Source organism: Rhinatrema bivittatum, chromosome 7, assembly GCF_901001135.1.
Source record: "Rhinatrema bivittatum chromosome 7, aRhiBiv1.1, whole genome shotgun sequence".
NCBI classification, from domain to species: domain Eukaryota; kingdom Metazoa; phylum Chordata; class Amphibia; order Gymnophiona; family Rhinatrematidae; genus Rhinatrema; species Rhinatrema bivittatum.
In genome coordinates this window covers 46912055-46936741 of record NC_042621.1, presented here as the reverse complement: position 1 = coordinate 46936741, position 24687 = coordinate 46912055, and the positions used below count along the sequence as shown (strand labels likewise).

Here is a 24687-nt window from a genome sequence, read left to right as displayed (position 1 = left end):
GGTTCTCTGCCACCCTGAGCCTATCGTGCAGCTCTTATGCCTCTGTCTTCCTGAATTTTTTTCCTTTGGTCAGGTCGGGCAAAGCTTTGAAGATGGAGCACTGTGTGAGCCTGGCTTCAGCTTGGATACTTACACCTTCTCCATACCCCAGAGCTGCCTGGAGAGTGGCACGGAGCTCGGCAGAGGTAAAAGCAGAAATCCAGGCTCAGCCCTGGCAGGCGTGCACACTTCTACCTATTTTCCTGATAAAGCAAGTTGTGCCTGAAACCTTTTTATTGTATTAACTTCATATATTTGTGACTAAATAGCCATGTTCCCTCTGTCAACTTAGTCACAAATGTATTTACTCTAATAAAAATACTTACCACTTGCTCCATTTTATTGTTGCATAAGGCTAGATGTGGGCTAACATGGCAGCCATACGGCTCTCCTGGTGACGTGAGACCTTGCCACTCTTCTGTGGTTCTGTCTCATTCCTGTGCAGATGTTGCTTTCAGATGTTCTCTAAATTATACATACGTGTGGGCATGGAGGGAAAGTGGGTGCTGCTGTACTGTTTTTCCTCAAGCCCTGACACGTACCTACAAGAATCTGCAGGGGATGTATCCTTTGTATTCCCAGAAAGGTGCTGAGGGAGAAGATGGCATGATCAGCACAGAGGGAGCTGGGACAGGTTCACAGAGCAGGCAGTAGAGGCCAGAAAGGGGGACTGCAGAGAGTCTGTGGATTCCTCCTCTGATATTTCCATGTGTGCCTTTAAGCCATTACAATACAGTTCACTTAAACCGGTTTTGCGACCTCTTTTCCTGGGCAGATATGTGACACCCTATATTTTAAGATGGTGCAAGGTGGAGGCACCATTACTTTACTCCCAAGGATGCCCCTCTCAAGCCCTTAGGTGTTAATAGTGGGTGGGGGGAGTTGTAAAGGAAGTCAGCCAGTCTGCACCTGATATAGTCCTTTGAGAAGAACAAAGGAGGCGTGGGTGTGAATATCCTCCCAGTGGCTATTGCTCTGTGTTGGCAGCTCCAGCTGGCTCTGCTGTTGGGAGTAATTTCATCAATTAGTGGGGAGGGGAGGTTGTAACCTGACTCTGGGGACTGCATTTAAAAAAACACAAACAAAAGATAGCTTTGGCTGTGTGGACAGGGCTATAGATGGTCTTTCTTCTCCAGCTTTGCATGTTCTGTGCCAGGCCCCCAGGTTGCTGCAGTTCCAAGGTAGGTAACCCACCCGCTCACCCTAGCCTCTGCTGTGCTGCCCCTCTTCCCCAGTAGCTCTGCTGTTTCTGGCCTGCTACCGTTTGGCTCGCAGCTGAGGTGGTGGCAGGGGCGATGGGGTCTCTGATGAATGGGAAGGGAATACAAATGGTGGAGGGATGTCAGATTGGCAAGGGGGATTATAAAATGTGATCTACCATTCATTTCACATGGAAATATCACAGCAGAGTACAATAAAAATATCAATATAAATAATGCAATTTTAACCCTCGCCAAACCTATCCAATGCTAATCCCTTTATATATCTCCTTCATTCCTGCTCTGAGCCACATGAGGGGATGAGCAAGTAATCTCTAACTGTTCTGTGAAATTATGTAGACCTGCTGAAGAAGGGACTGTTGACTCTGAAAACATTCAGAATCCTTCTAGCAAAGGACGCATGAAGCTACTCTACTCTCTCTCAGTGCTGTCTGATCGAAAAGTGAGGCCTTTGAATCCTTTCCTAGTAATCTTTATAAAAAGCCACAGGATGTTCTGTTCTGTTGCAGTTATGTGCTAGCCATGTGATCGATAGCCATTTGTATTCACTTACTAAGACCCATATCCTCCCTTTCTGACTACCTGCAGCCTTCACTCCCCCCTTATCTGAGCTGCTATAAGCTATTTATTGGATGTTGAGGAATGTATCTCACCTAGGGCCTACTGATTTTGCTAAATTCTGTCTAAAGCTTGACTCTACCTTCTCCCTAGTTTAAAAAGAATTGATAGTAATCATAGCAGACCTGCCTCTCTCTTAGCCCTGAGCATAGGGTGGTTAATGAGCTGGGCTGTAATGGGGGCAGGTTGCAGTTAAGTTACTTAGGCTCCCTACAAAAGCTGCAAGAGACTTGCCGGAGTGCAGGCTTCTCTCCAGCCAGTCCCCACCTCGTTCCACTGGCTGCCCTGCTTTGGCAGGCTGCATAGATTTGGTGCTGTTTGTCAATGTCCATCACATCTGGGGTTTCTGATCCAGTACTGGAGCAGAATCTTTGGCAGGCTTGTATTCGCTGAGGGAGGTTTGGTGTTCAGGATGCGGTGCAGCCTTTAAGATGTTACAACAAGCCAATAATTTGCGTCTGAAGGGAGATGATTGCAGGTGTTTGTGAATGCCATATGAGGTGGATGTGCTGGGACCCTGGTGCCTTGTGAAGGGTTGCTCTAGATCATGCTGAACTGAAGAATGGCAGCTGGGACCCCCTCTTCTCCTGGCAGGTGGTGTCCACTTGTTTTTAATTAAGCATTCTTTAACCTGGCATTTTACCCCAAGGGCACTAATTAATCTGTCCCTGCTCCAGTTTCCTCCCTGTATTTTGCATCACTTGAATGGCTGAGTCTCAGGAGTAAACGTGATTCCTTGGAAACTTTCAGTAAGAGGCCTTATCCTCCAGAGGGTTGTACACTGTTACCTGCCTACCAATTCACAGAGCTCTTCCCAGAACACTTTCCATTTCAGAGAGCTGAAATGTACAGAATTAGCATTTTCTCATTTCATGGATCTGAAACCAAAAGAACAATCAATATTTAATGTCCATTTGTGTGCCGTGATGGGCCATTACTGCGCACTGAAAGGGCAGTGGGAGGATTCTGCTTCCAGTCCCGTATTGAGGCTTGGGTAACCTGCAGGGCGCAAGGAGGTGTTAGCCACTGTTAGCAAAGCCAGGAGGGTAGGGTGCCCAATAGCTTGTCTCCACCAGGTCATGCCTGCTTTTAAGCTTTTTGCATTTATCTGTTTGCTGTCTTTTTTCACTTCCCTCGGGTAAGGCGGTGCTTTCTCTGGGAAGCTCTTGGAGAGGATTGTGGTGTTGCTGTGACTGAGCTCTCAAAGTAGCCCAGCATGGTTGCTTGGTCTTTGTGATCTGAAGCTCAGCTGCTAATGCAAATAGGATTGGTTTTGGGAGGGGGTTTGACGTCCTTACTGTAGAAACATTATTGGTATTCTCTATGTGAGAGGTTGACTCATGGAGGATGCTGGCAGATCATGGGAACGTTATCTACGGATGTGATTCACGAGTTGGGTTTATTGCAGTATAAGGGTAGATACAAGTGTGCACCAGAAACCTGTAAGAGCAGGAGTTCTGGCTGTCTAACCCTGAGGGAAAAGTGTATTTTGCAGAGACTTGGTGTCAGTGGAGCTGATGCTGCCAGGGATTAGACCTTGCCTTTAAAGTGGCGGCACTTCCTCCTCGCACTTTCTGAAAGTTAATCACCCTTGGTCAAGGTCAGCCTTGTGCTCAGTGGCCCTTCAGAGCTGAGTGTAATGGACAAGGTAACGTCTGCAAGCTCATCAAATGCCAGCATGGGACGTGGCCCTGCATTCTCTGCCCAAGGAGGTCACAGTACCAGGAAACTGATGGCTCTGTAGAAGCCTGGGAAATCAGCCTGAGAGGGACTCAGTCACAGGAGTGCATGAGTGTCAGCTGACCAGGCAGCTCCTTGTGCTTCAGGGCTTTATTCATATCCTTGCTTCCTGCAGCTGCCTTGCACAGATTTTCTCAAAGGACCAGAGGGCAGAATAAAGCCAATTCCCTATCCAGCACCTCTGAGGCCCTGATATGAGTTCCTGTGTGTGCATGGATGTTAGTGGCAGGTTGCGCACAAAGTTTACTCCCAATTTAAGGAATTATGAGTGCATTTTACTGTAGGGCTCCTTCCAAAAAAAAATTCAGATTTGTCGATGTTAGCTTTTTAAGAAGTACCTTAAAACAACTCAGTGGCAAAGAGCTGTCTGTAGATGGTTCATGGTTTTAAGTTTTATTGTGAAATTGTTTTATGATTGTATTATGATTTATTGTAAGCTGCCTTGAGTGTTTGATGGGAAGTTGATGATGAAATTCTGTGTTAAGCCTTTAGTCATTGCCACCCCCAGCTGATGCAGAGATGTGTAAGCTTTGCTCATGCTTTCTCCATTGAATACCTGGCCACAAGAGGAGTTAGTTTCTGTGAAGGCATCCTGTACTCTGGATCATCTTCTGCCTGCCCAATCTCTGCATACATTTTTTGGATTAGCCTGCTTGCTAAAGCTCTGAATGCATAACTTACTGCATCAGGATTTAAGAAACATGTGAAGCTTTATTCCCTTGGGCTCTGGAGGGGGCAGGTTTGGGCTCACTGTTCTTACTAGAGTCCTCTGCTTTTCCTTAAGGCTTTACCTGTAGTTGTGCTGAGTGGGGGAGGAGGAGGTTACCTGCAGCCTCCCACCCTGTGACTAGGCAGTTGGAGTAGCTTGCGGCTGCTGATCTGCTTCCTCAGAAAAATGTGAGAGCAAGAAACCTCTTAAGACGGCTGAAGCCTGATGCGTGCTAAATGTGGGTTTAATGGTCCTGCATTTGTGCAGTTTTTGTCCTTTATATTCCGGGAAATCAGAGCACTAAGATTTCAATTAGATTAACTTTACTTTCTCTGCCCTCTTTAATCCACTCATTTCAGATGTCTGTAGTAGCAATTAGGTGGAAATAGAATTCTCTGTACAGCAACCAAGTGATGCATTCAAGTGGGCTTTTGCTGTTGAATAAAAGGAGCAGCCTTCTCTAAGCACCTCCACCACTGCTCCTCATAGCTACTGGCCATGGTGAGCAAATCTTGGGCTACCCACAGGCATGATGAGATGCAAGTGGTCTAATGCACTTCCTTAAAATGTTGTAGTCTAGAAACGTATTACCTGAAGCTGAAGAAGAGCCTGAGAAAAGACATCTTCCCAGAGAAGGGTGGTAGATGCTTGGAACAGACTCTGTGGAGCTCTTAGCAGTCAGTCTAGTGGCAGAATCCAAGCACGTGTGGGGCAGACCTTAGTGCTGGAGGGAGGGAAGGAGAAGATCAGATTTAAGGTAGCTGGGATGCACCTCATCAGTCCCTTGCTGACCTGTTGTGCTGCTGGACCCAGTTTCCTTGGCAAGCTGGCATATGTGGTTGGCTTTCGCTGCTGTAACTAAGCTGGAGGTGGTGGTAGGTGTTTATGGCTTCTGCATCCAGTTAACAGCTTAGCTCCAGGCTGTAAATGCTCACTGCATCTTTCTGTGTGAGAACTTGCATGTATGCTGCTTTAATTAAAAGAACAGGCAGAATCACATGAACTTTGTATGTTCAGTGTATATATGGTTTTCAGTGTAGTCTTACATCAGTAATGGTGAGCTCCAGTCTGGATTTTCCTCTACATATTCCAGGACTGAAAAAATCCCAGGCCCCTAAAATTCAATGCCTGGCACAAGACAGAGTTGCCAGTAGAGCCCAGGGATAGATGTGGTTATTGTCTCCCACATGGGAATGGGCTTGCAGCTACCACTGCCGGGGCAGACGTTAGACTAGGGATACCACCTAAAAAGAAAGACTGGAAGGAGGGGGAATAACAATGGGACAGAATTTCTATGTCCCTTTTCTTTCTTTTTTTTTTCTTCAATATGGAAGTCCCTGATCTAGAGGGCAGTTACAGTTCATTCCAGTGGAAACACTGAGAGGAGAGGATCACCTTGCTGGTGGCTGAAAGGAATCAGTAAGTTTTTGCTTGGGACATTGACTTTTTTAAAAGTATTGGGGCAAAGTTAACTATTTGGGAATATTATTTAGTGTGTTTGTGCCTTTAATAGTCAGAAAGGCAGTGAATAAACAAGTTAGACTGTTTGCATTTTTAAATAGTCAGTCAATAAGGTAGCAGTAGATAGTGTGTTTATTTTTAAAAGTCTGCAGAACTGAGTGTTCTCCAGACTTTTAAAGAGCTGACTGTTTGTTTTTAATACTGAGTGCATTGTATTGAAAAAAAAAACTGAGTGCATTGCATTGTATTGAAAAAAAACAAACCACAAAACAAAAAACCCCACAAAAAAGTAGCCAGAAGCTAGAAATAAGCTAGGAGCAGTATATACCAAAGTAAAAAAGTTGAATAGTTCAGCTCAGTTACTCACCTTGGAAAGGTGTTGAGGTAGTGTGATTGGGTTTGAATAGGGACCAACATTTGTTAATCAAGGGAGCAGTGAGTCACTCAGGCTGACTAACTGAAGTTAGACTGTTTGTATTGCTCATCCCTTAATTTATAGGCAGGTCCACTTTCACAAAAAAAAAAAAAAAATCAACAAAAACTTTATTGAGAATTCGATCAGACCCCGGTAGCCCACTACCAGACACATAGTGAATTCACTAATACATTTAAAGGAAGTTAGACATTTTCCTACTCCCATAGCAACCTAAAACTTAACTAGGAACTGATCAAAATTGAGATGAAGGCAGCAGTCCAGCAGCAAGAGGGGGGCTTCCCAGTCTTTTGCATCAAGTGTCACATGTATGATTTTTTACCCACTGGTGAGAAGTTGTGCATGCGATGCAAAGAGCTCCTGGCTCTCAGAGAACAAGTCCGATCTCTGGAGGCTAGAGTGGCAGACCTGGAGGAGCTGAGGCAGACGGAGAGGTATATAGATGAGACCTTCAGGGACATAGTAGTCAAGTCCCAACTTCAGACTGGCAGCCCTGGTGCTGCCTTGGAGGAAGAAGGTCTCATAATGGGAGAGCACCAACCAGGTGTAGCAGGAAAGGATCCTGTAGCAAGGACCTGCTCTCTAGGTGATGCATTGTCCTATCGCACTGAGGATATCTCCCCAAGGCCTACTGCCCAGGAGGGAAGGGTTAGGTCGGCCGTCATAGTTGGTGATTCGATTATTAGGAATGTAGATAGCTGGGTGGCTGGTGGGCGTGAGGATCGCCTGGTAACATGCCTACCTGGTGCGAAGGTGGCGGACCTCACGCGTCACCTAGATAGGATTTTAGACAGTGCTGGGGAGAAGCCGGCTGTTATGGTACACGTGGGCACCAACGACATAGGAAAATGTGGGAGGGAGGTTCTGGAAGCCAAATTTAGGCTCTTAGGTAGAAAGATTAAATCCAGAACCTCCAGGGTAGCATTCTCTGAAATGCTCCCTGTTCCACACGCAGGTCACCAGAGGCAGGCAGAGCTCCGGAGTCTCAATGCGTGGATGAGACGATGGTGCAAGGAAGAGGGATTCAGTTTTGTTAGGAACTGGGGAACCTTTTGGGGAAGGGGGAGTCTCTTCCGAAGGGATGGGCTCCACCTTAACCAGGGTGGAACCAGACTGCTGGCGCTAACCTTTAAAAAGGAGATAGAGCAGCTTTTAAACTAGAACAAAGGGGAAAGCCGACAGTCGCTCAGCAGCGCATGGTTCGGAGAGAGGTATCTTTAAAGGATACTAATGATGCATTAGAATTAGGGCATCCCAACAGTGAGGTTCCAATAATTAGAAAAGTAGTCCAAGTGCCTGTAACTAAAAACTCACCTGACCTAAAAATTCTAACTTATCCCTTTCAATTAAAAAGCAGAATAAAAATACAAACAAAAAACAAACTTTGAAATGTTTGTATGCTAATGCCAGAAGTCTAAGAAGTAAGATGGGAGAATTAGAATGTATAGCAGTAAATGATGACATAGACTTAATTGGCATCTCAGAGACATGGTGGAAAGAGGATAACCAATGGGACAGTGCTATACCGGGGTACAAATTATATCGCAATGACAGAGAGGAGCAGTCGGGAGGAGGTGTGGCGCTTTATGTCCGGGATGGCATAGAGTCCAACAGGATAAACATCCTGCATGAGACTAAATACAAAATTGAATCTTTATGGGTAGAAATCCCTTGTGTGTCAGGGAAGACTACAGTGATAGGGGTATACTACCGTCCACCTGGTCAAGATGGTGAGATGGACAGTGAAATGCTAAGAGAAATTAGGGAAGCTAACCAAATTGGTAGTGCAGTAATAATGGGAGACTTCAATTACCCACAAAACGCTGGTGCAGGATCAATGTTAAATCACCATTTAGTGGTGTACTTTAATAGATTCCAAAATCACAAAGTGAGAATGTTTATATCGGCAACTCCATAGCTTCAAAATCAACCATGTAAAAGAGGTCCCCCGACACGGACCCGTGTTTCGCCAGGCTGCGTCGGGGGGGACCAAGGGTACAGTCAAATCTAAATGTAAAAACAAGTCTATATTAGAATGGTGATAGTAGTGGCTACATAATAACAACCGTAACAGACATGTACATACCTTTAAACAGATACCCGGAGCGCTACTATCACCATTCTAATATAGACTTGTTTTTACATTTAGATTTGACTGTACCCTTGGTTTCCCCCCCCGACGCAGCCTGGCGAAACACGGGTCCGTGTCGGGGGACCTCTTTTACATGGTTGATTTTGAAGCTATGGAGTTGCCGATATAAACATTCTCACTTTGTGATTTTGGAATCTATTAAAGTACACCACTAAATGGTGATTTAACATTGATCCTGCACCAGCGTTTTGTGTGACTTACCTATGTGTATGGTTGCTGCTTCTTCTGCATCTAGACTTCAATTACCCCAATATAGACTGGGTAAATGTATCATCAGGTCACGCTAGAGAGATAACGTTCCTGGATGGAATAAATGATAGCTTTATGGAGCAATTGGTTCAGGAACCAACGAGAGAGGGAGCAATTTTAGATCTAATTCTCAGTGGAGCACAGGACTTGGTGAGAGAGGTAACGGTGGTGGGGCCGCTTGGCAATAGTGATCATAATATGATCAAATTTGATTTAATGACTGGAAAAGGAACAGTGTGCAAATCCAAGGCTCTCGTGCTAAACTTTCAAAAGGGAAACTTTGATAAAATGAGAAAAATTGTTAGAAAAAAACTGAAAGGAGCAGCTACAAAAGTAAAAAATGTCCAAGAGGCGTGGTCATTGTTAAAAAATACCATTCTAGAAGCACAGTCCAGATGTATTCCACACATTAAGAAAGGTGGAAAGAAGGCAAAACGATTACCGGCATGGTTAAAAGGGGAGGTGAAAGAAGCTATTTTAGCCAAAAGATCTTCATTCAAAAATTGGAAGAAGGATCCAACAGAAGAAAATAGGATAAAGCATAAACATTGGCAAGTTAAATGTAAGACATTGACAAGACAGGCTAAGAGAGAATTTGAAAAGAAGTTGGCTGTAGAGGCAAAAACTCACAGTAAAAACTTTTTTAAATATATCCGAAGCAGAAAGCCTGTGAGGGAGTCAGTTGGACCGTTAGATGATCGAGGGGTTAAAGGGGCACTTAGAGAAGATAAGACCATCGCGGAAAGATTAAATGATTTCTTTGCTTCGGTGTTTACTGAAGAGGATGTTGGGGGAGGTACCCATAATGGAGAAGGTTTTCATGGGTAATGATTCAGATGGACTGAATCAAATCACGGTGAACCTAGAAGATGTGGTAGGCCTGATTGACAAACTGAACAGTAGTAAATCACCTGGACCGGATGGTATACACCCCAGAGTTCTGAAGGAACTAAAAAATGAAATTTCAGACCTATTAATAAAAATTTGTAACTTATCATTGAAATCATCCATTGTACCTGAAGACTGGAGGATAGGAAATGTAACCCCCATATTTAAAAAGGGCTCCAGGGGCGATCCGGGAAACTACAGACCGGTTAGCCTGACTTCAGTGCCAGGAAAAATAGTGGAAAGTGTTCTAAACATCAAAATCACAGAACATATAGAAAGACATGGTCTAATGGAACAAAGTCAGCATGGCTTTACCCAGGGCAAGTCTTGCCTCACAAATCTGCTTCACTTTTTTGAAGGAGTTAATAAACATGTGGATAAAGGTGAACCGGTAGATATAGTATACTTGGATTTTCAGAAGGCGTTTGACAAAGTTCCTCATGAGAGGCTTCTAGGAAAAGTAAAAAGTCATGGGATAGGTGGCGATGTCCTTTCGTGGATTGCAAACTGGCTAAAAGACAGGAAACAGAGTAGGATTAAATGGGCAATTTTCTCAGTGGAAGGGAGTGGACAGTGGAGTGCCTCAGGGATCTGGAAAGAAATACGACGAGTGAGATCAAATTTGCAGATGACACAAAATTGTTCAGAGTAGTTAAATCACAAGCAGATTGTGATAAATTGCAGGAAGACCTTGTGAGACTGGAAAATTGGGCATCCAAATGGCAGATGAAATTTAATGTGGATAAGTGCAAGGTGATGCATATAGGGAAAAATAACCCATGCTATAATTACACAATGTTGGGTTCCATATTAGGTGCTACAACCCAAGAAAGAGATCTAGGTGTCATAGTGGATAACACATTGAAATCGTCGGTGCAGTGTGCTGCGGCAGTCAAAAAAGCAAACAGAATGTTGGGAATTATTAGAAAAGGAATGATGAATAAAACGGAAAATGTCATAATGCCTCTGTATCGCTCCATGGTGAGACCGCACCTTGAATACTGTGTACAATTCTGGTTGCCGCATCTCAAAAAAGATATAATTGCGATGGAGAAGGTACAGAGAAGGGCTACCAAAATGATAAAGGGAATGGAACAACTCCCCTATGAGGAAAGACTAAAGAGGTTAGGACTTTTCAGCTTGGAGAAGAGACGACTGAGGGGGGATATGATAGAGGTGTTTAAAATCATGAGAGGTCTAGAACGGGTAGATGTGAATCGGTTATTTACTCTTTCGGATAGTAGAAAGACTAGGGGGCACTCCATGAAGTTAGCATGGGGCACATTTAAAACTAATCGGAGAAAGTTCTTTTTTACTCAAAGCACAATTAAACTCTGGAATTTGTTGCCAGAGGATGTGGTTAGTGCAGTTAGTATAGCTGTGTTTAAAAAAGGATTGGATAAGTTCTTGGAGGAGAAGTCCGTTACCTGCTATTAAGTTCACCTAGAGAATAGCCACTGCCATTAGCAATGGTTACATGGAATAGACTTAGTTTTTGGGTACTTGCCAGGTTCTTGTGGCCTGGATTGGCCACTGTTGGAAACAGGATGCTGGGCTTGATGGACCCTTGGTCTGACCCAGTATGGCATTTTCTTATGTTCTTATGATGTCTCTCTGCTACCAAATAACTTCTCCTAACTCCCTGTGGGGGCAATTTCATTGTTAAAACGGGATCCACATCAGAGACTGCTCAAGTGACAGTAATAAATCTGGTGCTGCCAAGCTTTGTCGTTTCTTGACGTAACCTCCATACTCTGTTCTGTCCTCTGTGAGTCAAGGGGCACATAACACTGGGGCTGAGTCTCTGATATCAGTCACAATGTTGTTCTTTCTCATCCTTTCCATGGGGGGGGAGGGGGAAGATAAACCTCCTAGGCCCTGGGTATTAAGTGTCACCTTTTAGTGAGTACCAGTAAAGAAGCTATACACAAAACTGGTGTTCCAACACAGCTTTACTAATAAACCCAGTTCAAATATGAAATATGGCACTTGGTACAAGTCTTTCAAATTCATTCCATAAAGAAATGTAAAATTAATAAATCTGATTTAGTGGTCCTGTGATCCTTGCCCTATCCTTCAGGGTCCCTTTCTTGACCTTGGATAGAATGTGAAGCCTCCTTTGGGCTACTCATCCCTACCACATTGCCCCTCTCAAGCATTTGGATCCCAGGTACTTGATCTTGACTCTCGAACCTCCTGTACCTGGTAGGCACCTCCTTAACTGGTTGCTGTACCTGAGGTAGTCCAGTTTCCTCTCCTCCCTGTATCCAGTCCTACTCCATGCTTTTGCCATGGCAAAGGAAATCATTAGGCTAAGGTACACCAAGCTGAGAATTTATTTTCCTCTCCCATGGGCAGGAATGGTGGATAGAAGCTCCCTCCCAAATGAAAATCTCATCAAAGGCTTTCTACAAAAATCTGTGCATGTCTCACTGGGTGTGAGCTGCTGATTAATTTTACTTTCTAAGACATCTCTGCCAAGGCTTTGGGCCTTTACTCTGAAGAATTAAGAGAACTAAAGAGGAAATATTCCTCTTTAAAGCCAAGCTTTTAAACCTTCAGGTACTGGGGGTCACTTTGCTTTTAGGTGAACAAAAGCAAGCCTATAGTGGGGAGCTGAGATAACTTAACTTAACTCCTAGGCTGCACACCTTCCTAGAGATCCCCAGGGATCCCTACACATGCTTTCATTTTTGTAAAGCACCATAGTCCATATTCAATTTTAAGCTTTTGTGAAACTCTAAGCAAACTCGCTGCAGCAGAAAACTCTGAATTCTTTCCCAGTGCCTCTTGTTTGGTTGGTTTGCAGCTGAATTTGTTGTGTCCTCTTTAGTTTTGTGCTGTGTATACCTCGTGCACAGAAAGTTAAAACTCGCTTTACAGATGTAAATTTCAGTGGGAATAGGCTGATGCTTCTGGTGCCTGCTGGATCACAGCCCAGGCGCTAGGCCACGGCTGGGGATGGCAGTTTCTTCCCCAGAGGCTATGGCTGTAGAATGCAGGATCTTCCTCCATACCTCTTCTGGCTGCAGCGTTGTCATTGATTTCCTGGTGTGGAGCTTGGCAGTGACCTGTGCAGGTAAAAGACTTTTCTTGTGGTTACTGATTTCTGGGTAGTGGTGCTTCAGTTAAGGGGTCCAGAGGTGTTCCCATTCTGTCGCTGCAGAGATTCCCAGGGCTTTGTAATATCTGAAAAGAGGGGTAAGGTAATGTCTCTCTAGTGCCTGCAAAAGAAGACCTTACAAGTAACGTTTTCTAGCGTGTAGCAGATGGACTCAGGACCAATGGGTTATAGTGTACTACTGATAGCAGATGGGAGACTGAGTCAGATTTCAAGATGACATCAGCCTACATATACCTGTGCAGGAAGCTTAGCTCTTCAGTATTTCTTGGTCTCCTAAGCAGATAGGAACACTACACACACTTGCAGTGTTAGAAAATCCAAGCCAAAGAAAGAAATCTTACCTCTACAAGACGAGCCCCGCTCTCCTGCGGTGATACCTAAGGGTCCCTGTCCCTCCCTCAGTCGAATTCCTGAGGTGATTTCCAGATCCCTCAGAGGCAAGCCTCGGTCCAGTAGCCGATTCCTGGTGTGTACTTAGCCCCCAGAGTGGCTGAGAGGCAGCGGGTGCAATACAGAGCGTGGCGGTGAAAGTATTCCCCCCCCCCCACGCACACACACACACACACATATAGCCAGAGACCGCCCGGCGCGAGACCGGGAAGTGCTGAGACAAGGTAAGGTAGAAAACTCTCTTAAAATCTCCGGTCTCAGACTCGAGCCACACGGATCGTCCTTCCGGCGTCTGTTCAATCGGGTTGAGCAGCCCTGTCCGGGCTAGACCCCGATCCGGTGCAAGAGTCCTCACATGTGGAGACCCTTCCGGGGGGGGGGGGGGAGGGGTCGCCATCTTGCCCATGTGGTAGTTGGTGCCATTTCCCCCCCCTTGATTGCTATATTGTCCGCACAGCGGCGAGCCGGGCACCCAAACGACTTGTGCACACAGTGACACGCGCATCCCCACTGAGCACACAAATAGCGGTCTGCATGCACATCGGGGCACCCGAAGAGCACAACTGTCTCCCGGCGCGCACAGACGAGTTTTGAGCCACTCCACACGCACAAATCATGGCACCATCGGCCAAGAAAGCCAAGGGACAAGCCCTCTGCCCAGCCTGTCACCTGAGAGCTGCGCAACCCGAAGTGTCCTCTGCCTTATGCCTGCAGTGCGAAGAGACTCAGGGCGACCCGAAGCAAGGCCCCCCTCAGCCAGTGGAGGGACCGGGTCCACCAATGATAGTACCCTGGACCTCTGTATTTCCGACTCGGCCCCTACCCAGATGGGCACCTCGGGGGCCTCCACTGGATTCAATATGGACCCAGGGACCTTTTCCTGGGTGGAATTCTTCAAAGGACACCTTTGTCCAGGCGCAACCGGTACCGCCTGTAACACAGCCCCAGTCTCCACCAGAAGCTCAAGACCTTCCAAGCACCTCTCGGACCTCCCGAGACATGCTTCATCCAGGCAAAAGCCTCCCTTTAGGGGACACAGACACCTCGGGGGAAGAGTCTGACTCCCTGGAGGAAGGGGAAATCCCTCCTGGGATGGAACCATACTGAACCATGATGCGATTTTTCTACAAAGATGAGTTACAGATCTTGTCTCTGACCCTGAAGATGCTAGCCATCCCAGGCACGAGTACCACAGTGGAGCCAAAGACGAACCCAGTTTTGGTCGGTCTCCGTCAGGCCTCATACTATTTCCCAATGCTGCAGGCCATACAACTGATTGATCTGGAATGGAATGCCCTGGAGGCCAGCTTCAAAGGAGGATGGGCCCTAGAAAATCTATACCCCCTGGAACCCATGGCCAAAGACCACCTACGGTTCCCAAAAGTGGACGCCATGGTCTGCGCTATCTCAAAGCGCACCACCATCCCAGTCGAAGGAGGAGCTGCACTCAAGGATGCCCAGGACAGACATCAAGATCCATCCTTAAACAGTCATTTGTTGCAGCAATGACCCTGCAGATCGCTTCCTGCTGCGCTGTTGACACGCGCCTGCTTGCTTCTCTCTAGAGATGCAATCACCTCTGCCGAAACATTAGAACCAGCGATATCCTTCTTCACGGATATGACTTCTTCACGGATATCCTTCACGGGTATGCACCTCAGCCAGGGGCGTCTCTTCCTTAGTGGCAGCCAGAAGACAACTATGGCTCCGAAATTGGTCAGTCGACGCGACCTCCAAAACTAACTTCACGAGAATGCCCTTTAAAGGATCTCTCCTGTTCGGGAGCGAATTGGAGAAGTTAGCCAGCAAATGGGGCAAATCTCTAATGCCTCGTTTGCCGGAGGACAGGAACAAGAGATATCAGCGCTCCTCCCCCTGAAGAACCAAGGGCAGAGGAACCCAGCACTTCAGACCGTACAAGAACACACACTACCAAGCACCTCGCCCCGCAGGCAGAGGTCAGTCCTTTCGGAACAGACACAAGAGGGGAGCAGGTTGAGGTACAGGCCCCAGCCGCACCCCACAATGAAAATCAACAGACCCATCCACAGGAAGAAGCCATAGGGGGCAGACTTAACCTCTTCTACCAAAGATGGGTCAAGATAACGTCTGACAAGTGGGTCCTAACCATCATTCGGGAGAGATACTACCTGGGCTTTCACAGCATTCCTCCAGACAAATTCGTGAAATCACCGTGCCTCTCCCTCTCCAAGAAAACGGCAGTGGAAACCACACTGACAAAACTACTCAGCCTAAAGGCGATAACCACAGTGCCCAAGCACTAACAAAATACTGGTCACTGTTCCATCTATTTTATCATCCCCAAGAAGGAGGGGGACATTCAGACCCATCTTGGACCTAAAGACCGTCAACTGCTACCTGAGAGTACCGCACGTCCGCTTGGAAACCCTACAGTACAATCGGGAGAACTCCTGACTTCCCTGGATCTATCTGAAGCCTATCTCCACATCCCGGTCCACCACGACCATCAGCATTTCCTTCGCTTTGCGATACTGGACCATCATTACCAGTTCCAGGCACTACCCTTCGAACTAACTACTGCCCCTCGGATGTTCACCAAAATCATGGTGGTAGTGGTGGCAACACTGAGGAAAAGGAATCCTCCTACATCCATATCTGGACGATTAGCTGATTAGGGCAAAATCTCCAGAGGAAAGTTACCAGGCGACCACCAGAGTCAAGAATTTACTGCAGAACCTCGGATGGGTCGTCAACATATCCAAGAGCTGCCTGCAGCCCTCCCAATCGCTAGAGTACCTGAGAGTCTGGTTCAACACCAATCAAGACAAGGTTGCTTATTCCCCTAAAAGGAGGAGGAAACTGAGCCAGTTGCGAAAACTGTTGAACTATGCTTGCCCCAAGGTATGGGACTTACCTCCAAGTCCTCTGTCTCATGACATCAACTTTAGAAGTCGTCCCATGGGCAAGGGCCCACATGCGCCCACTACAACGTTCCCTACTGTCATGATGGAATTTGATGTCCCAGAACGTCTCCATTCGCCTCCAGCTACAGGCAGAGGTTCGGTGGTGGCTACAGGAAGACCATCTGAGCAAGGGAGTAAGACTATCCCCACCGACCTGGATCTTGCTCACCACAGATGTGAGTCTGCGAGGGTGGGGGTGCCCACTGCCAGGAACATTGCGGGAAAAGACAACGTCTCTGCAGACTACTTCAGCAGAGAGTGTCTAGACCCAGGGGAATGGACGCTGTCGACCACAGCCTTCAGTTAATAGTAAACCGCTGGGGAACCCCAACCATGGATCTCCTGGCAACCCGGTCCAACGCCCAAGTTCCCAAGTTCTTCAGCCGCAGGCGAGAACCGCAATCCCGGGGAATCGCCCTCGTCCAGACCCGGCCACAGGAAGACCTGCTGTATGCTTTTCCCCCATGGCCACTACTGGGCGGGATCATCCACAAGATAGAACATCACAGCGGCTAGTACTTCTAGTGGCCCCAGACTGGCCAAGAAAGCCATGGTACATGGACATGCGAAGACTTCATGCGGGGAACCCTCTGTACCTACTTCTGCACAGGGACCTTTTCCGTCAAGGACCAATCCTCCACGAAGACCCAACTCAGTTCTCTCTTACGGTCTGGCCATTGAGAGGACTCTTCTGAAGAAGAGCAGATACTCTAAGGCAGTGATTGACACCTTGCTCTGAGCATGCAAATTCTCCACGTATCTAGACTATTCAAAGCCTGGTGTGAGGACCGTGAAATCCTTCCAAGGACAGTCAAAATCCCCATGATCCTGGAATTTCTGTAGGACGGCTTGAAAGGGTTGTCCCTCAAGGTTCAGATGGCCGCACTGACCTGCTTCAGAGCCAAAGTGGACGGCATCAGTCTATCAACCCATCCAGATGTTTCCCGCTTCCTGAGAGGGGTCAAACAAATCCGACTACCCCTAAAGTGGCCGGTGCCCCTATGGAATATCAATCTAGTACTAGACTTCTTAGCAGGAGCTTCCCTCAAACCTCCTCGCGGTCTGTCACTATGGCTACTGACCTTGAAGACTGCATTCCTAGTGGCAATATATTCAGCCCATCGCATTTCCGAGCTTCAAGCCCTATCCTGTAGAGAACCATTCCTCAGGTTCACACCGGGATCCATACACTACGCACGGTCCCCTCCTTTCTTCCAAAGATGGTTTCTCAATTTCATCTTAACCAAACCATATTGCTACCTCCAGATGAACATAAGGATTCTGAAGACTCACGCCGTCTTTGCCATCTAAATGTCAGCAGACTCCTAGTCCGATACCTGGAAAGATTGGAATCCATACGAAAGATGGATCACCTATTTGTCCTTCACAGCGGGAAGAAACAAGGGGAAGTGGCCTTGTGGGCAACCATAGCCCGCTGGATCAAAGAAGTAATCAAGGCGGCCTACGCAGAGGCAGGGAAGCCTCCAACTCTACGAGTCAAGGCCCATTCTACAAGGGCCCAGGCAGTGTCTTGGGCGGAAACCAAGATGCTGTTGCCTGCCGAGATCTGTCGGGCGACGACATGGTCCTCCATACATCCCTTCTCCAGATTCTCCCGCCTGGATGTCCAGGCCCGGGAGGACACAAACTTTGCAAGGGCAATACTAAGTGGGCCACGGGCATCCTCCCACCTGGTTCGGGAGTAGCTTTTGTACATCCCATTGGTCCGGAGTCCATCTGCTACATGCTAGGAAATGGAGAAATTACTTACCTGATAATTTCATTTTCCTTAGTGTAGACAGTTGGACGCAGCATCCCACCCACGGCTGCCCTGAAATCCGGAAACCTCAGGTGACAATCCCTGAGAACAAGACAAGCACGGGTAAGCCAGGTATTACCCCATAGTTTGCCGGGTGTCGGCATTTCTCGGTTGAGTGCACTGGCGGTCTCCAATTTGGAAATCAGTTTTAACCAGTCCTAGTTAATCAAGTTAACCAAGTTAATCAAATTATTAAAACACACATATATCCACAATTGCTTTTCAAGGAGAATACCGAAGAGCTAAGCTTCCTGCACGGGTATATGTAGGCTGACGTCAGCTTGAAATCTGTCTCCCATCTGCTATCAGGAGTACACTATACCCATTGGTCCTGAGTCCATCTGTCTACACTAAGGAAAACTAAATTATCAGGTAAGTAATTTCTCCAGTCTTGTTTCATCTTTAATGCATTTTTTTTTCAGCCCTAGGAGGACTGAAAATGGGGTCTGCCTGGGGATTTCTGTGTGATATGCCTGGAACTCCACATGCAGAAGTTCAAAGCAGTTTCCTGTCATTAAGCTCCACAAACATTTGGTTTCTTGTGACATAGGATCCAAGCATTGTGTACTGAGTCTTTTGTCCCTCATCCCACAGTGCACTTCCGGGATTGCCAGGGGCTGGTGCAGATACAGTATGAAGTGAGGGATCCCCATATCCGAGCATCAGCTGATGGCATCCTCCTGGTGACGAGGCCCATGCACCTGTGGGGGAAGGAGCTCCGATTCTCTGTGTCTGCCTGTGACTCCTCCGGCAGGAAGTTATCTGCTATAGTCATCGTGAAGCCGAATGCACATCTACCCACACAGGTGAAGTAGTGCCTTGTGCAGTTTTTTTTTGTTTTGTTTTTTTTTAATAAGCTTGGTTTTGTTACTTCCATTCTGTCCATATGTGTGGAGCTTATTTACCAAGTCTGTAGAAAACCAACAGAGGAAGGCAGACCTAGCCGTTTCCCTGCACACCTCCATCGGGCCATAAATTCAGTCCCATTTCACAATGTGGAGGATTTCTGTAAATTTCTGCTCTGAAATCCTACACATTTGGGGTGTGTTGTAGTGTACAAGCAGATGAAAATATAAGTGAAGCTTCCAGTGACTTAACCCAGGGTGACAGACATGGGGACTGGTGCTGGAGGGGAAAGAGCCAACAGGGCCAGGGAATGTTCTCTTGGTAAAACTGAGTGATATCACTAAAGCAGAGCTGCCTGGTTTCTGGTTGGTCCACTTCTTGGTTTCTGCCATGAGGTCTCAGTACTTGAGTTTGCAGCCTAAGTCCTCACAGTGGCTCTTCTTTGTTGTCCAGCACCTGGTAATGTTTATGCTCTTTAGTTCCAGGTTTCTGCATATCCTGGGGAAACTTGATGGGCACAATTGCAAGGTGCAGAGTCTGATGTGCAGGTGTAACAGGACACTGATCTGGAGTACCTTCTTATACTTGAGACTCAGTGGTTGTGTGTTCCTGTTTGATCATGTGCATGTTATAAGGCTGCATTTACACAATAAAACTGGAACCTGATATTCAGTGGTACTTTGCTGGATAAACCAATTACCCAGTTAAGTAGTTAGCTGGATATCCAGTGGGCAGGGAAGGCGGTTAACTGGGCCATGGCTGTTCAGTCTGCTTTGATAGGAGACAGTTCGATCTGATAATGCTCCAGTGACAGTGACTTGTTTACCGAAAAAAATGACCAGTGCACGGGTGGTTAAACAGCTTGTTACAGAAAAGGATGCTGTAGTCACAAATAGCAGGCAGATATGGGAAGCCTTTGCTGCTTTCTAAAAAAACTTTGTTCATCAGAGGTTTGTTTCCAGTAAGATGATATAGATAACTTCTTAAGATGTTCCTTTAAAAAGCTTGGACACAAGTGAAGTTTTTTTCTAGAGGGAAAAATAACTAGCTAGGCCATTTCCCAGCGTGTAGCCAGATGAACTCAGGACCAATGGGTTATATGATCCCCTGCCAGTAGATGGAGACACTCAGGTTGCAAAGCTGATGTCACAGTACATATAGCCCTGCAGTGACCTCAGCTCTCCAGTATTCTCTGTCTCCAGCAGATGGTAGACCTACCTCTCCCTATAGGGATTGTTGTACATTTTGTAAGGAGAAATTCTACTTTCTAAATTGAAGGAAAATTGAGCCCCACTCTTCTGCGGTGATACCTAAAGGTCCCTCCCCCAGCTGAGAATTTGAGGCAATTTCTGAGATCCCTCAGAGGTGTGCCTTGGTCCGGTGGCCAGTTCCCGGCATGGAGTTTGCTGCTTTTAAGTAGCTGAAAGGCAGTGGATGCAGGAAGCTGAGCACGGTGGTGATGGCCAAAGTTCTTCCCCCACCCCTCCCTGCAGCCAGAGACAGTCTCTGTACTCAACCGGTAAGCGTTGTGCCCAGGTAAGCTTAAAAAAAAAAAATTACCTCCTGATTAGTCATTTGGAGGGGTTTTGGTAAAACTTCCTCTGGTCTCCTTGCTCAGGTTGCTATACCAACATTGTTCCTGATCCCGTTGGAGTAAGGGGAAGTGGGCTTCTGGGTGGGTTGAGCAGCCCCCACTAGGCTAGGCCCTGCTTTAGGCTTGATTGGCACACTGCATGGTTGGCTGCGGCAGCGCCATCTTGCACACGTCTTAGTGCATGCTGTATCGCCCTCCATAGAACTCTGGTAGTCGCAGCGTGTTGGCATTGCGCACATACAAATACGCACAACCTACTAAGCGCAGATCACAGGAAAAGCTGGGTGCACGGGCTTTGCATGCACCTCGCCACGTTCCGCCTATGCACTCAAAATCTGTGCATAAATTTTTAATCGCGAGCTGATAGGACGCACAGTTACCACCGCCAGTGGTACTACCAACCAAGAAAACTAAGCACCTTATTCTCTGCAATGCTTGCCATATTAGAGCCTCTGTCTGACCTGGCCCCAACTTATGTCGATGCTGCAAGGAAGCCCAAGGGGAATTAACCTCCTTGGACTTTGCTAAGCCAGGCTCTTCCTACTTGGATGATGGGTTGGCCACTACCTTAACTGGAAGTTCGCCAGACCTTAGTATTCCCTTGATGGGTTCATCTGTGGGAGAGGGAAATTCAACTGGTCTCACCCCAGTACCTTCTGGATTAGGCATGGACCCGGCTGCTTTTTCCTGGATAAAGTTTTTCCAGGAAGGTAAACAGTCTACTGCCTCTCTTGCCCCTGTTCGTACAGAACCTCAGGCAGTGGGCCCTCCCTCACCTGTTCTTTCCCTCAGGCGCTGAGGTATTCCTTGCCCTACCAAGGGTATCCCTGGCAGGGATCTGGACGGCACAGATGAAGAGTAGGATACAGATTACTTGGAAGATGGGGAAATTCCCCCTGGGTTAGAACCATACTGGACCATGTTATGGTTTTTCCATAGAGGCGAATTGCTGGCACTGGTTTCCCAGACCCTGAAGATGCTGGGAGTCCCTGGGGCAGATTCTATGATGGAACTAAAGAAGAATCCCATTCTGATTTCCCTGCAGAAGGCTGCCTGCTACGTTCCAGTGATGGATGCCATCCAGGAGTTGATTGATCTGGTATGGGATGCCCCAGGAGCAAGTTTTAAAGGGGGCAGAGCACTGGAAGTTCTATACCCTCTGGACCCAGTGGTAAGGGAACATTTGCATTTTCCTGAAGTGGATGCACTGGTCTGTGCCTTCTCTAAACAACTATCCCAGTGAAAGGAGGAGCAGCCTTAAAAGATGCGCATATTAGACGGATTGAGTCTGTCCTTAAATAAGCCTTTGACGCTGTAGCAATGATCTTACAAATCACTTCTTTTTGCGCTCTGGTGGCTCATTTATGTCTGGGGCGAATTCCAGAGTGGTTATGGAACCTGCTGCCACCTTTTTAGCAGAAGCAGGCTCTGATTTAGTCTGTGTTCTTCGGCCAGAGTAGTGGCTTCAGTGATGTTGACCAGACAGCTATGGCTGCGGAACTGGTCAGCTGATGCAACCTCCAAAACTAATCTTACAAAGATGCCCTTTAAAGGATCACTCCTATTCAAGAGCGAGTTGGAAAAGCTGGCCAGGAAATGGGGCGAGTCTCCAGTTCCCTGGTTACCAGAAGATAAGAGGAAGCAACCACAGCGCCCCTCATCTATGAGAGGTCGTTCTATGGGTTCCCAGTGTTTTCGTCTCTACAGAAATTTGACATTTCGGAGGACTCAGTCCTTTCATACCCGACAGCCCAGGAGAGGAGCAGGAGAGGGTTCAATTTCATCCCAAAATTAAATTTTACTGAACCACCTTTGGGACGAGGAGATAGGGGGTCGCCTGACTTTCTTTTACTAATGGTAGGTTGAGAATGCTTCGGACAAATAGATACTGGAATTTCACAGCACTCCTTGGGACACATTCATGTCTCCTTGCCACTCCCAGCACAAGAAGCAGGCAGTGGAGATTAAATTTCCAAGACTCCTCCCTAGACTGGCTGGTTTTCACGACAGATGCGAGTCTCCAGGGCTGGGGAGCTTACTTTCAGGAGCTATCAGCCCCGGGATGGTGCACAAAAGAAGAGGTCCTCTGGAACATCAATCGCCTGGAGGCCTGGGCAGTCAGATTGGCATGTTTACAGTTCAGCTACAGACTATAGGACCCAGGCGGTCTGTATGATGTCAGACAACATGACGACTGAAGCCTACATAAACTACCAGGGAGGAACCAAGAGCCAACAAATGTTACAGGAGATGGACCTCCTGATGGAAGTGGGCAGAAATACATCTAGAGATGAACTCAGCCTCCCACATAGCAGGAAAAGACCATGTCAGAGCAGACTTTCTAAGCAGGTAGAGAGTCTGGATCCAGGAGAGGGGATTGTTGGCCAAAGCATTTCAACTGATAGTAATAGATCGTTGGGGCCTCCTATCAGTCGACCTGCTGGCCACATCTCACATTTCGAAGGTTCCTCAATTCTTCAGTCACAGAAGAGATCTGTAGTCCCTGGGAATCAACATTCTTGTCCAGATCTGGCCGGAAGACGAGTTGCTATACGCCTTCCCTCCATGGCCCTGCTGGGCAGGGTCATTCACAGAATCGAATGCCTCAGGGCTGGTAGCTCCAGATTGGCCAGGGCATCTGTAGCATGCAGAGACTCCTGGTGGAGAATCCCCTGTTCCTCCCACCGCACAGGGACCTGTTGCAGCAGGGACTGGTCTTTCATGATGATCTGACTCTATTCTGTCTTACAGGCTTGCCTGATGAAGCGAGGATATTCTATGGCGGTAATTGTCACCTTACACCGCACTTGGAAGTTCTCCATGTCCCTAGCATATGTGCGGTTCTGGAGGGCTTTTGACGCCTGGTGTGAGGAACGTGGTGTCAACCCTCAGGCGGTCAAAGTCCCACTTATTCTGGAATTCTTGCAGGATGGTTTGAATAAATCTTTGGCCCTTAACTCTTTGAAGGTGCAAATAGCAGCTCTCTCCTGTTTCAAAGGTAAGGTGAATGAGGCCTCCCTGTTGGCCTACCCTGACATGCATGTTTTCTGAAAGGAGTGAACACCTTCAACCTCCCTTAAGGTTACCAGTCCCCTTGTAGAATTTAGTACTGGAATTCTTGGCAGGTCATTCATTTCGGCCATTGTAAAGTCTCTCCTTGTGCATATTGACCTTGAAGACTGTGTTCCTGGCTATATGCTCAGCACGTCGCATCTTGGAACTGCAGGCACTGTCATGTCAGGAGCCATTCCTCCAGATGACTCCAGGGGCATTACAGCTACGTACTGTCCCCTCCTACTTGCCCAAAGTAGTCTGAGTTTTATTCAAATCTGTCCATTTCATTGCCATTCTTAGGTAAATTCAAGGAAAAAGAGAAATATAGACTCCTCCGTCATTTGGATGTCGAGAGACGGACTGCCTGTTTGTCCTTCATGGCGGAAGGAAACAGGGTGAACCAGCTTTGCGAGCTACCATAACTTGCTGGGTTAAGGAGGTGGCCACAGGGAGCCTGTGTGGAGGCTGGAAAGTCATTACCTTCTCAGATGAGAGCTCATTCCACTAGGGCTCAGGTGGTCTCATGGGCGAAAGTTAGACTGCTGTCTCCCATCGATATCTGCTGAGCAGTGACGTGGTCCTCCTTAAACACCACTTCCAGGTTTTATCGCCTGGATGTCCAGGCCTGAGAGGATGCAGCCTTTGCACAGGCGGTATTGACTGGACTGCGGGCAGCCTCCCGCCCCGATCAGGAGTAGCTTTTGTGCATCCCATTGGTCCTGAGTCCATCTGGCTACATGCTAGGAAATGGAGAAATTACTTTCATAATGATTTTGTTTTCCTTAGTGTAGACAGATGGACTCAACATCCCGCCCTCAGCTGCCCAAGAACTGCGCCATGGGTCCTCCCATGGAGTGGGCCTTGAATCCTAGAGATCACGGGTAAGTGTTCATCCAGTCCCTAGATTAGGGTGCCTATATTCTTACTGATGTTTGTGTTTACGATTGGTTGAGTACAGTTATGGTTATCTGTCTTAATCATATTTATAATCATAGTCTTTTCATTAGTATGTCCACAGTGGCTTTTGAAGAGAATTCTGGAGGGCTGAAGTTGCTGCAGGGTTATATGTATTGTGACGTCAGGTTTGCAACCTGACTCTCATCTGCTGGCAGGGGTAGCATAACCCATTGGTCCTGAGTCCATCTGCCTACACTAAGGAAAACAAAATTATCAGGTGAGTAATTTCTCCATTAGATCCCTAAAATTGAAGAAAAGCCCTAGTGATAGTTCAGTTTAATTTACTGGAGAATCTATTTTCAGGTTTTGTCCCCAAAGCTTGCTGATGTTTTCAGTGAAGTCTTATTAAGGCACAGTTAGTGTGGTGAAGTTAGCCAACATCACAGTAACTGCAAAAGAGGGTAAAGATCCAGGGAAGTGTTCTTCATATTGCCCAATATCTTTGCTAA

The 24687-nt window shown here is 47.0% G+C and overlaps 1 protein-coding gene across 2 annotated transcripts in view; it reads left to right on the top strand.

The window, feature by feature from the left end:
• The window catches only part of LOC115095096 (B-cadherin-like), a 147521-nt gene that overhangs the window by 908 nt on the left and 121926 nt on the right, over positions 1-24687 (top strand). The window contains exons 2-3 of one of the 2 annotated variants that reach the window (XM_029608325.1): positions 74-185; positions 18382-18593. In XM_029608325.1, the coding sequence (XP_029464185.1) occupies positions 74-185; positions 18382-18593 (324 nt within the window). Of the gene's footprint in view, positions 1-73; positions 186-1197; positions 1221-18381; positions 18594-24687 lie in introns of those variants that run through there. The other variant, XM_029608326.1, reaches the window with a different exon arrangement.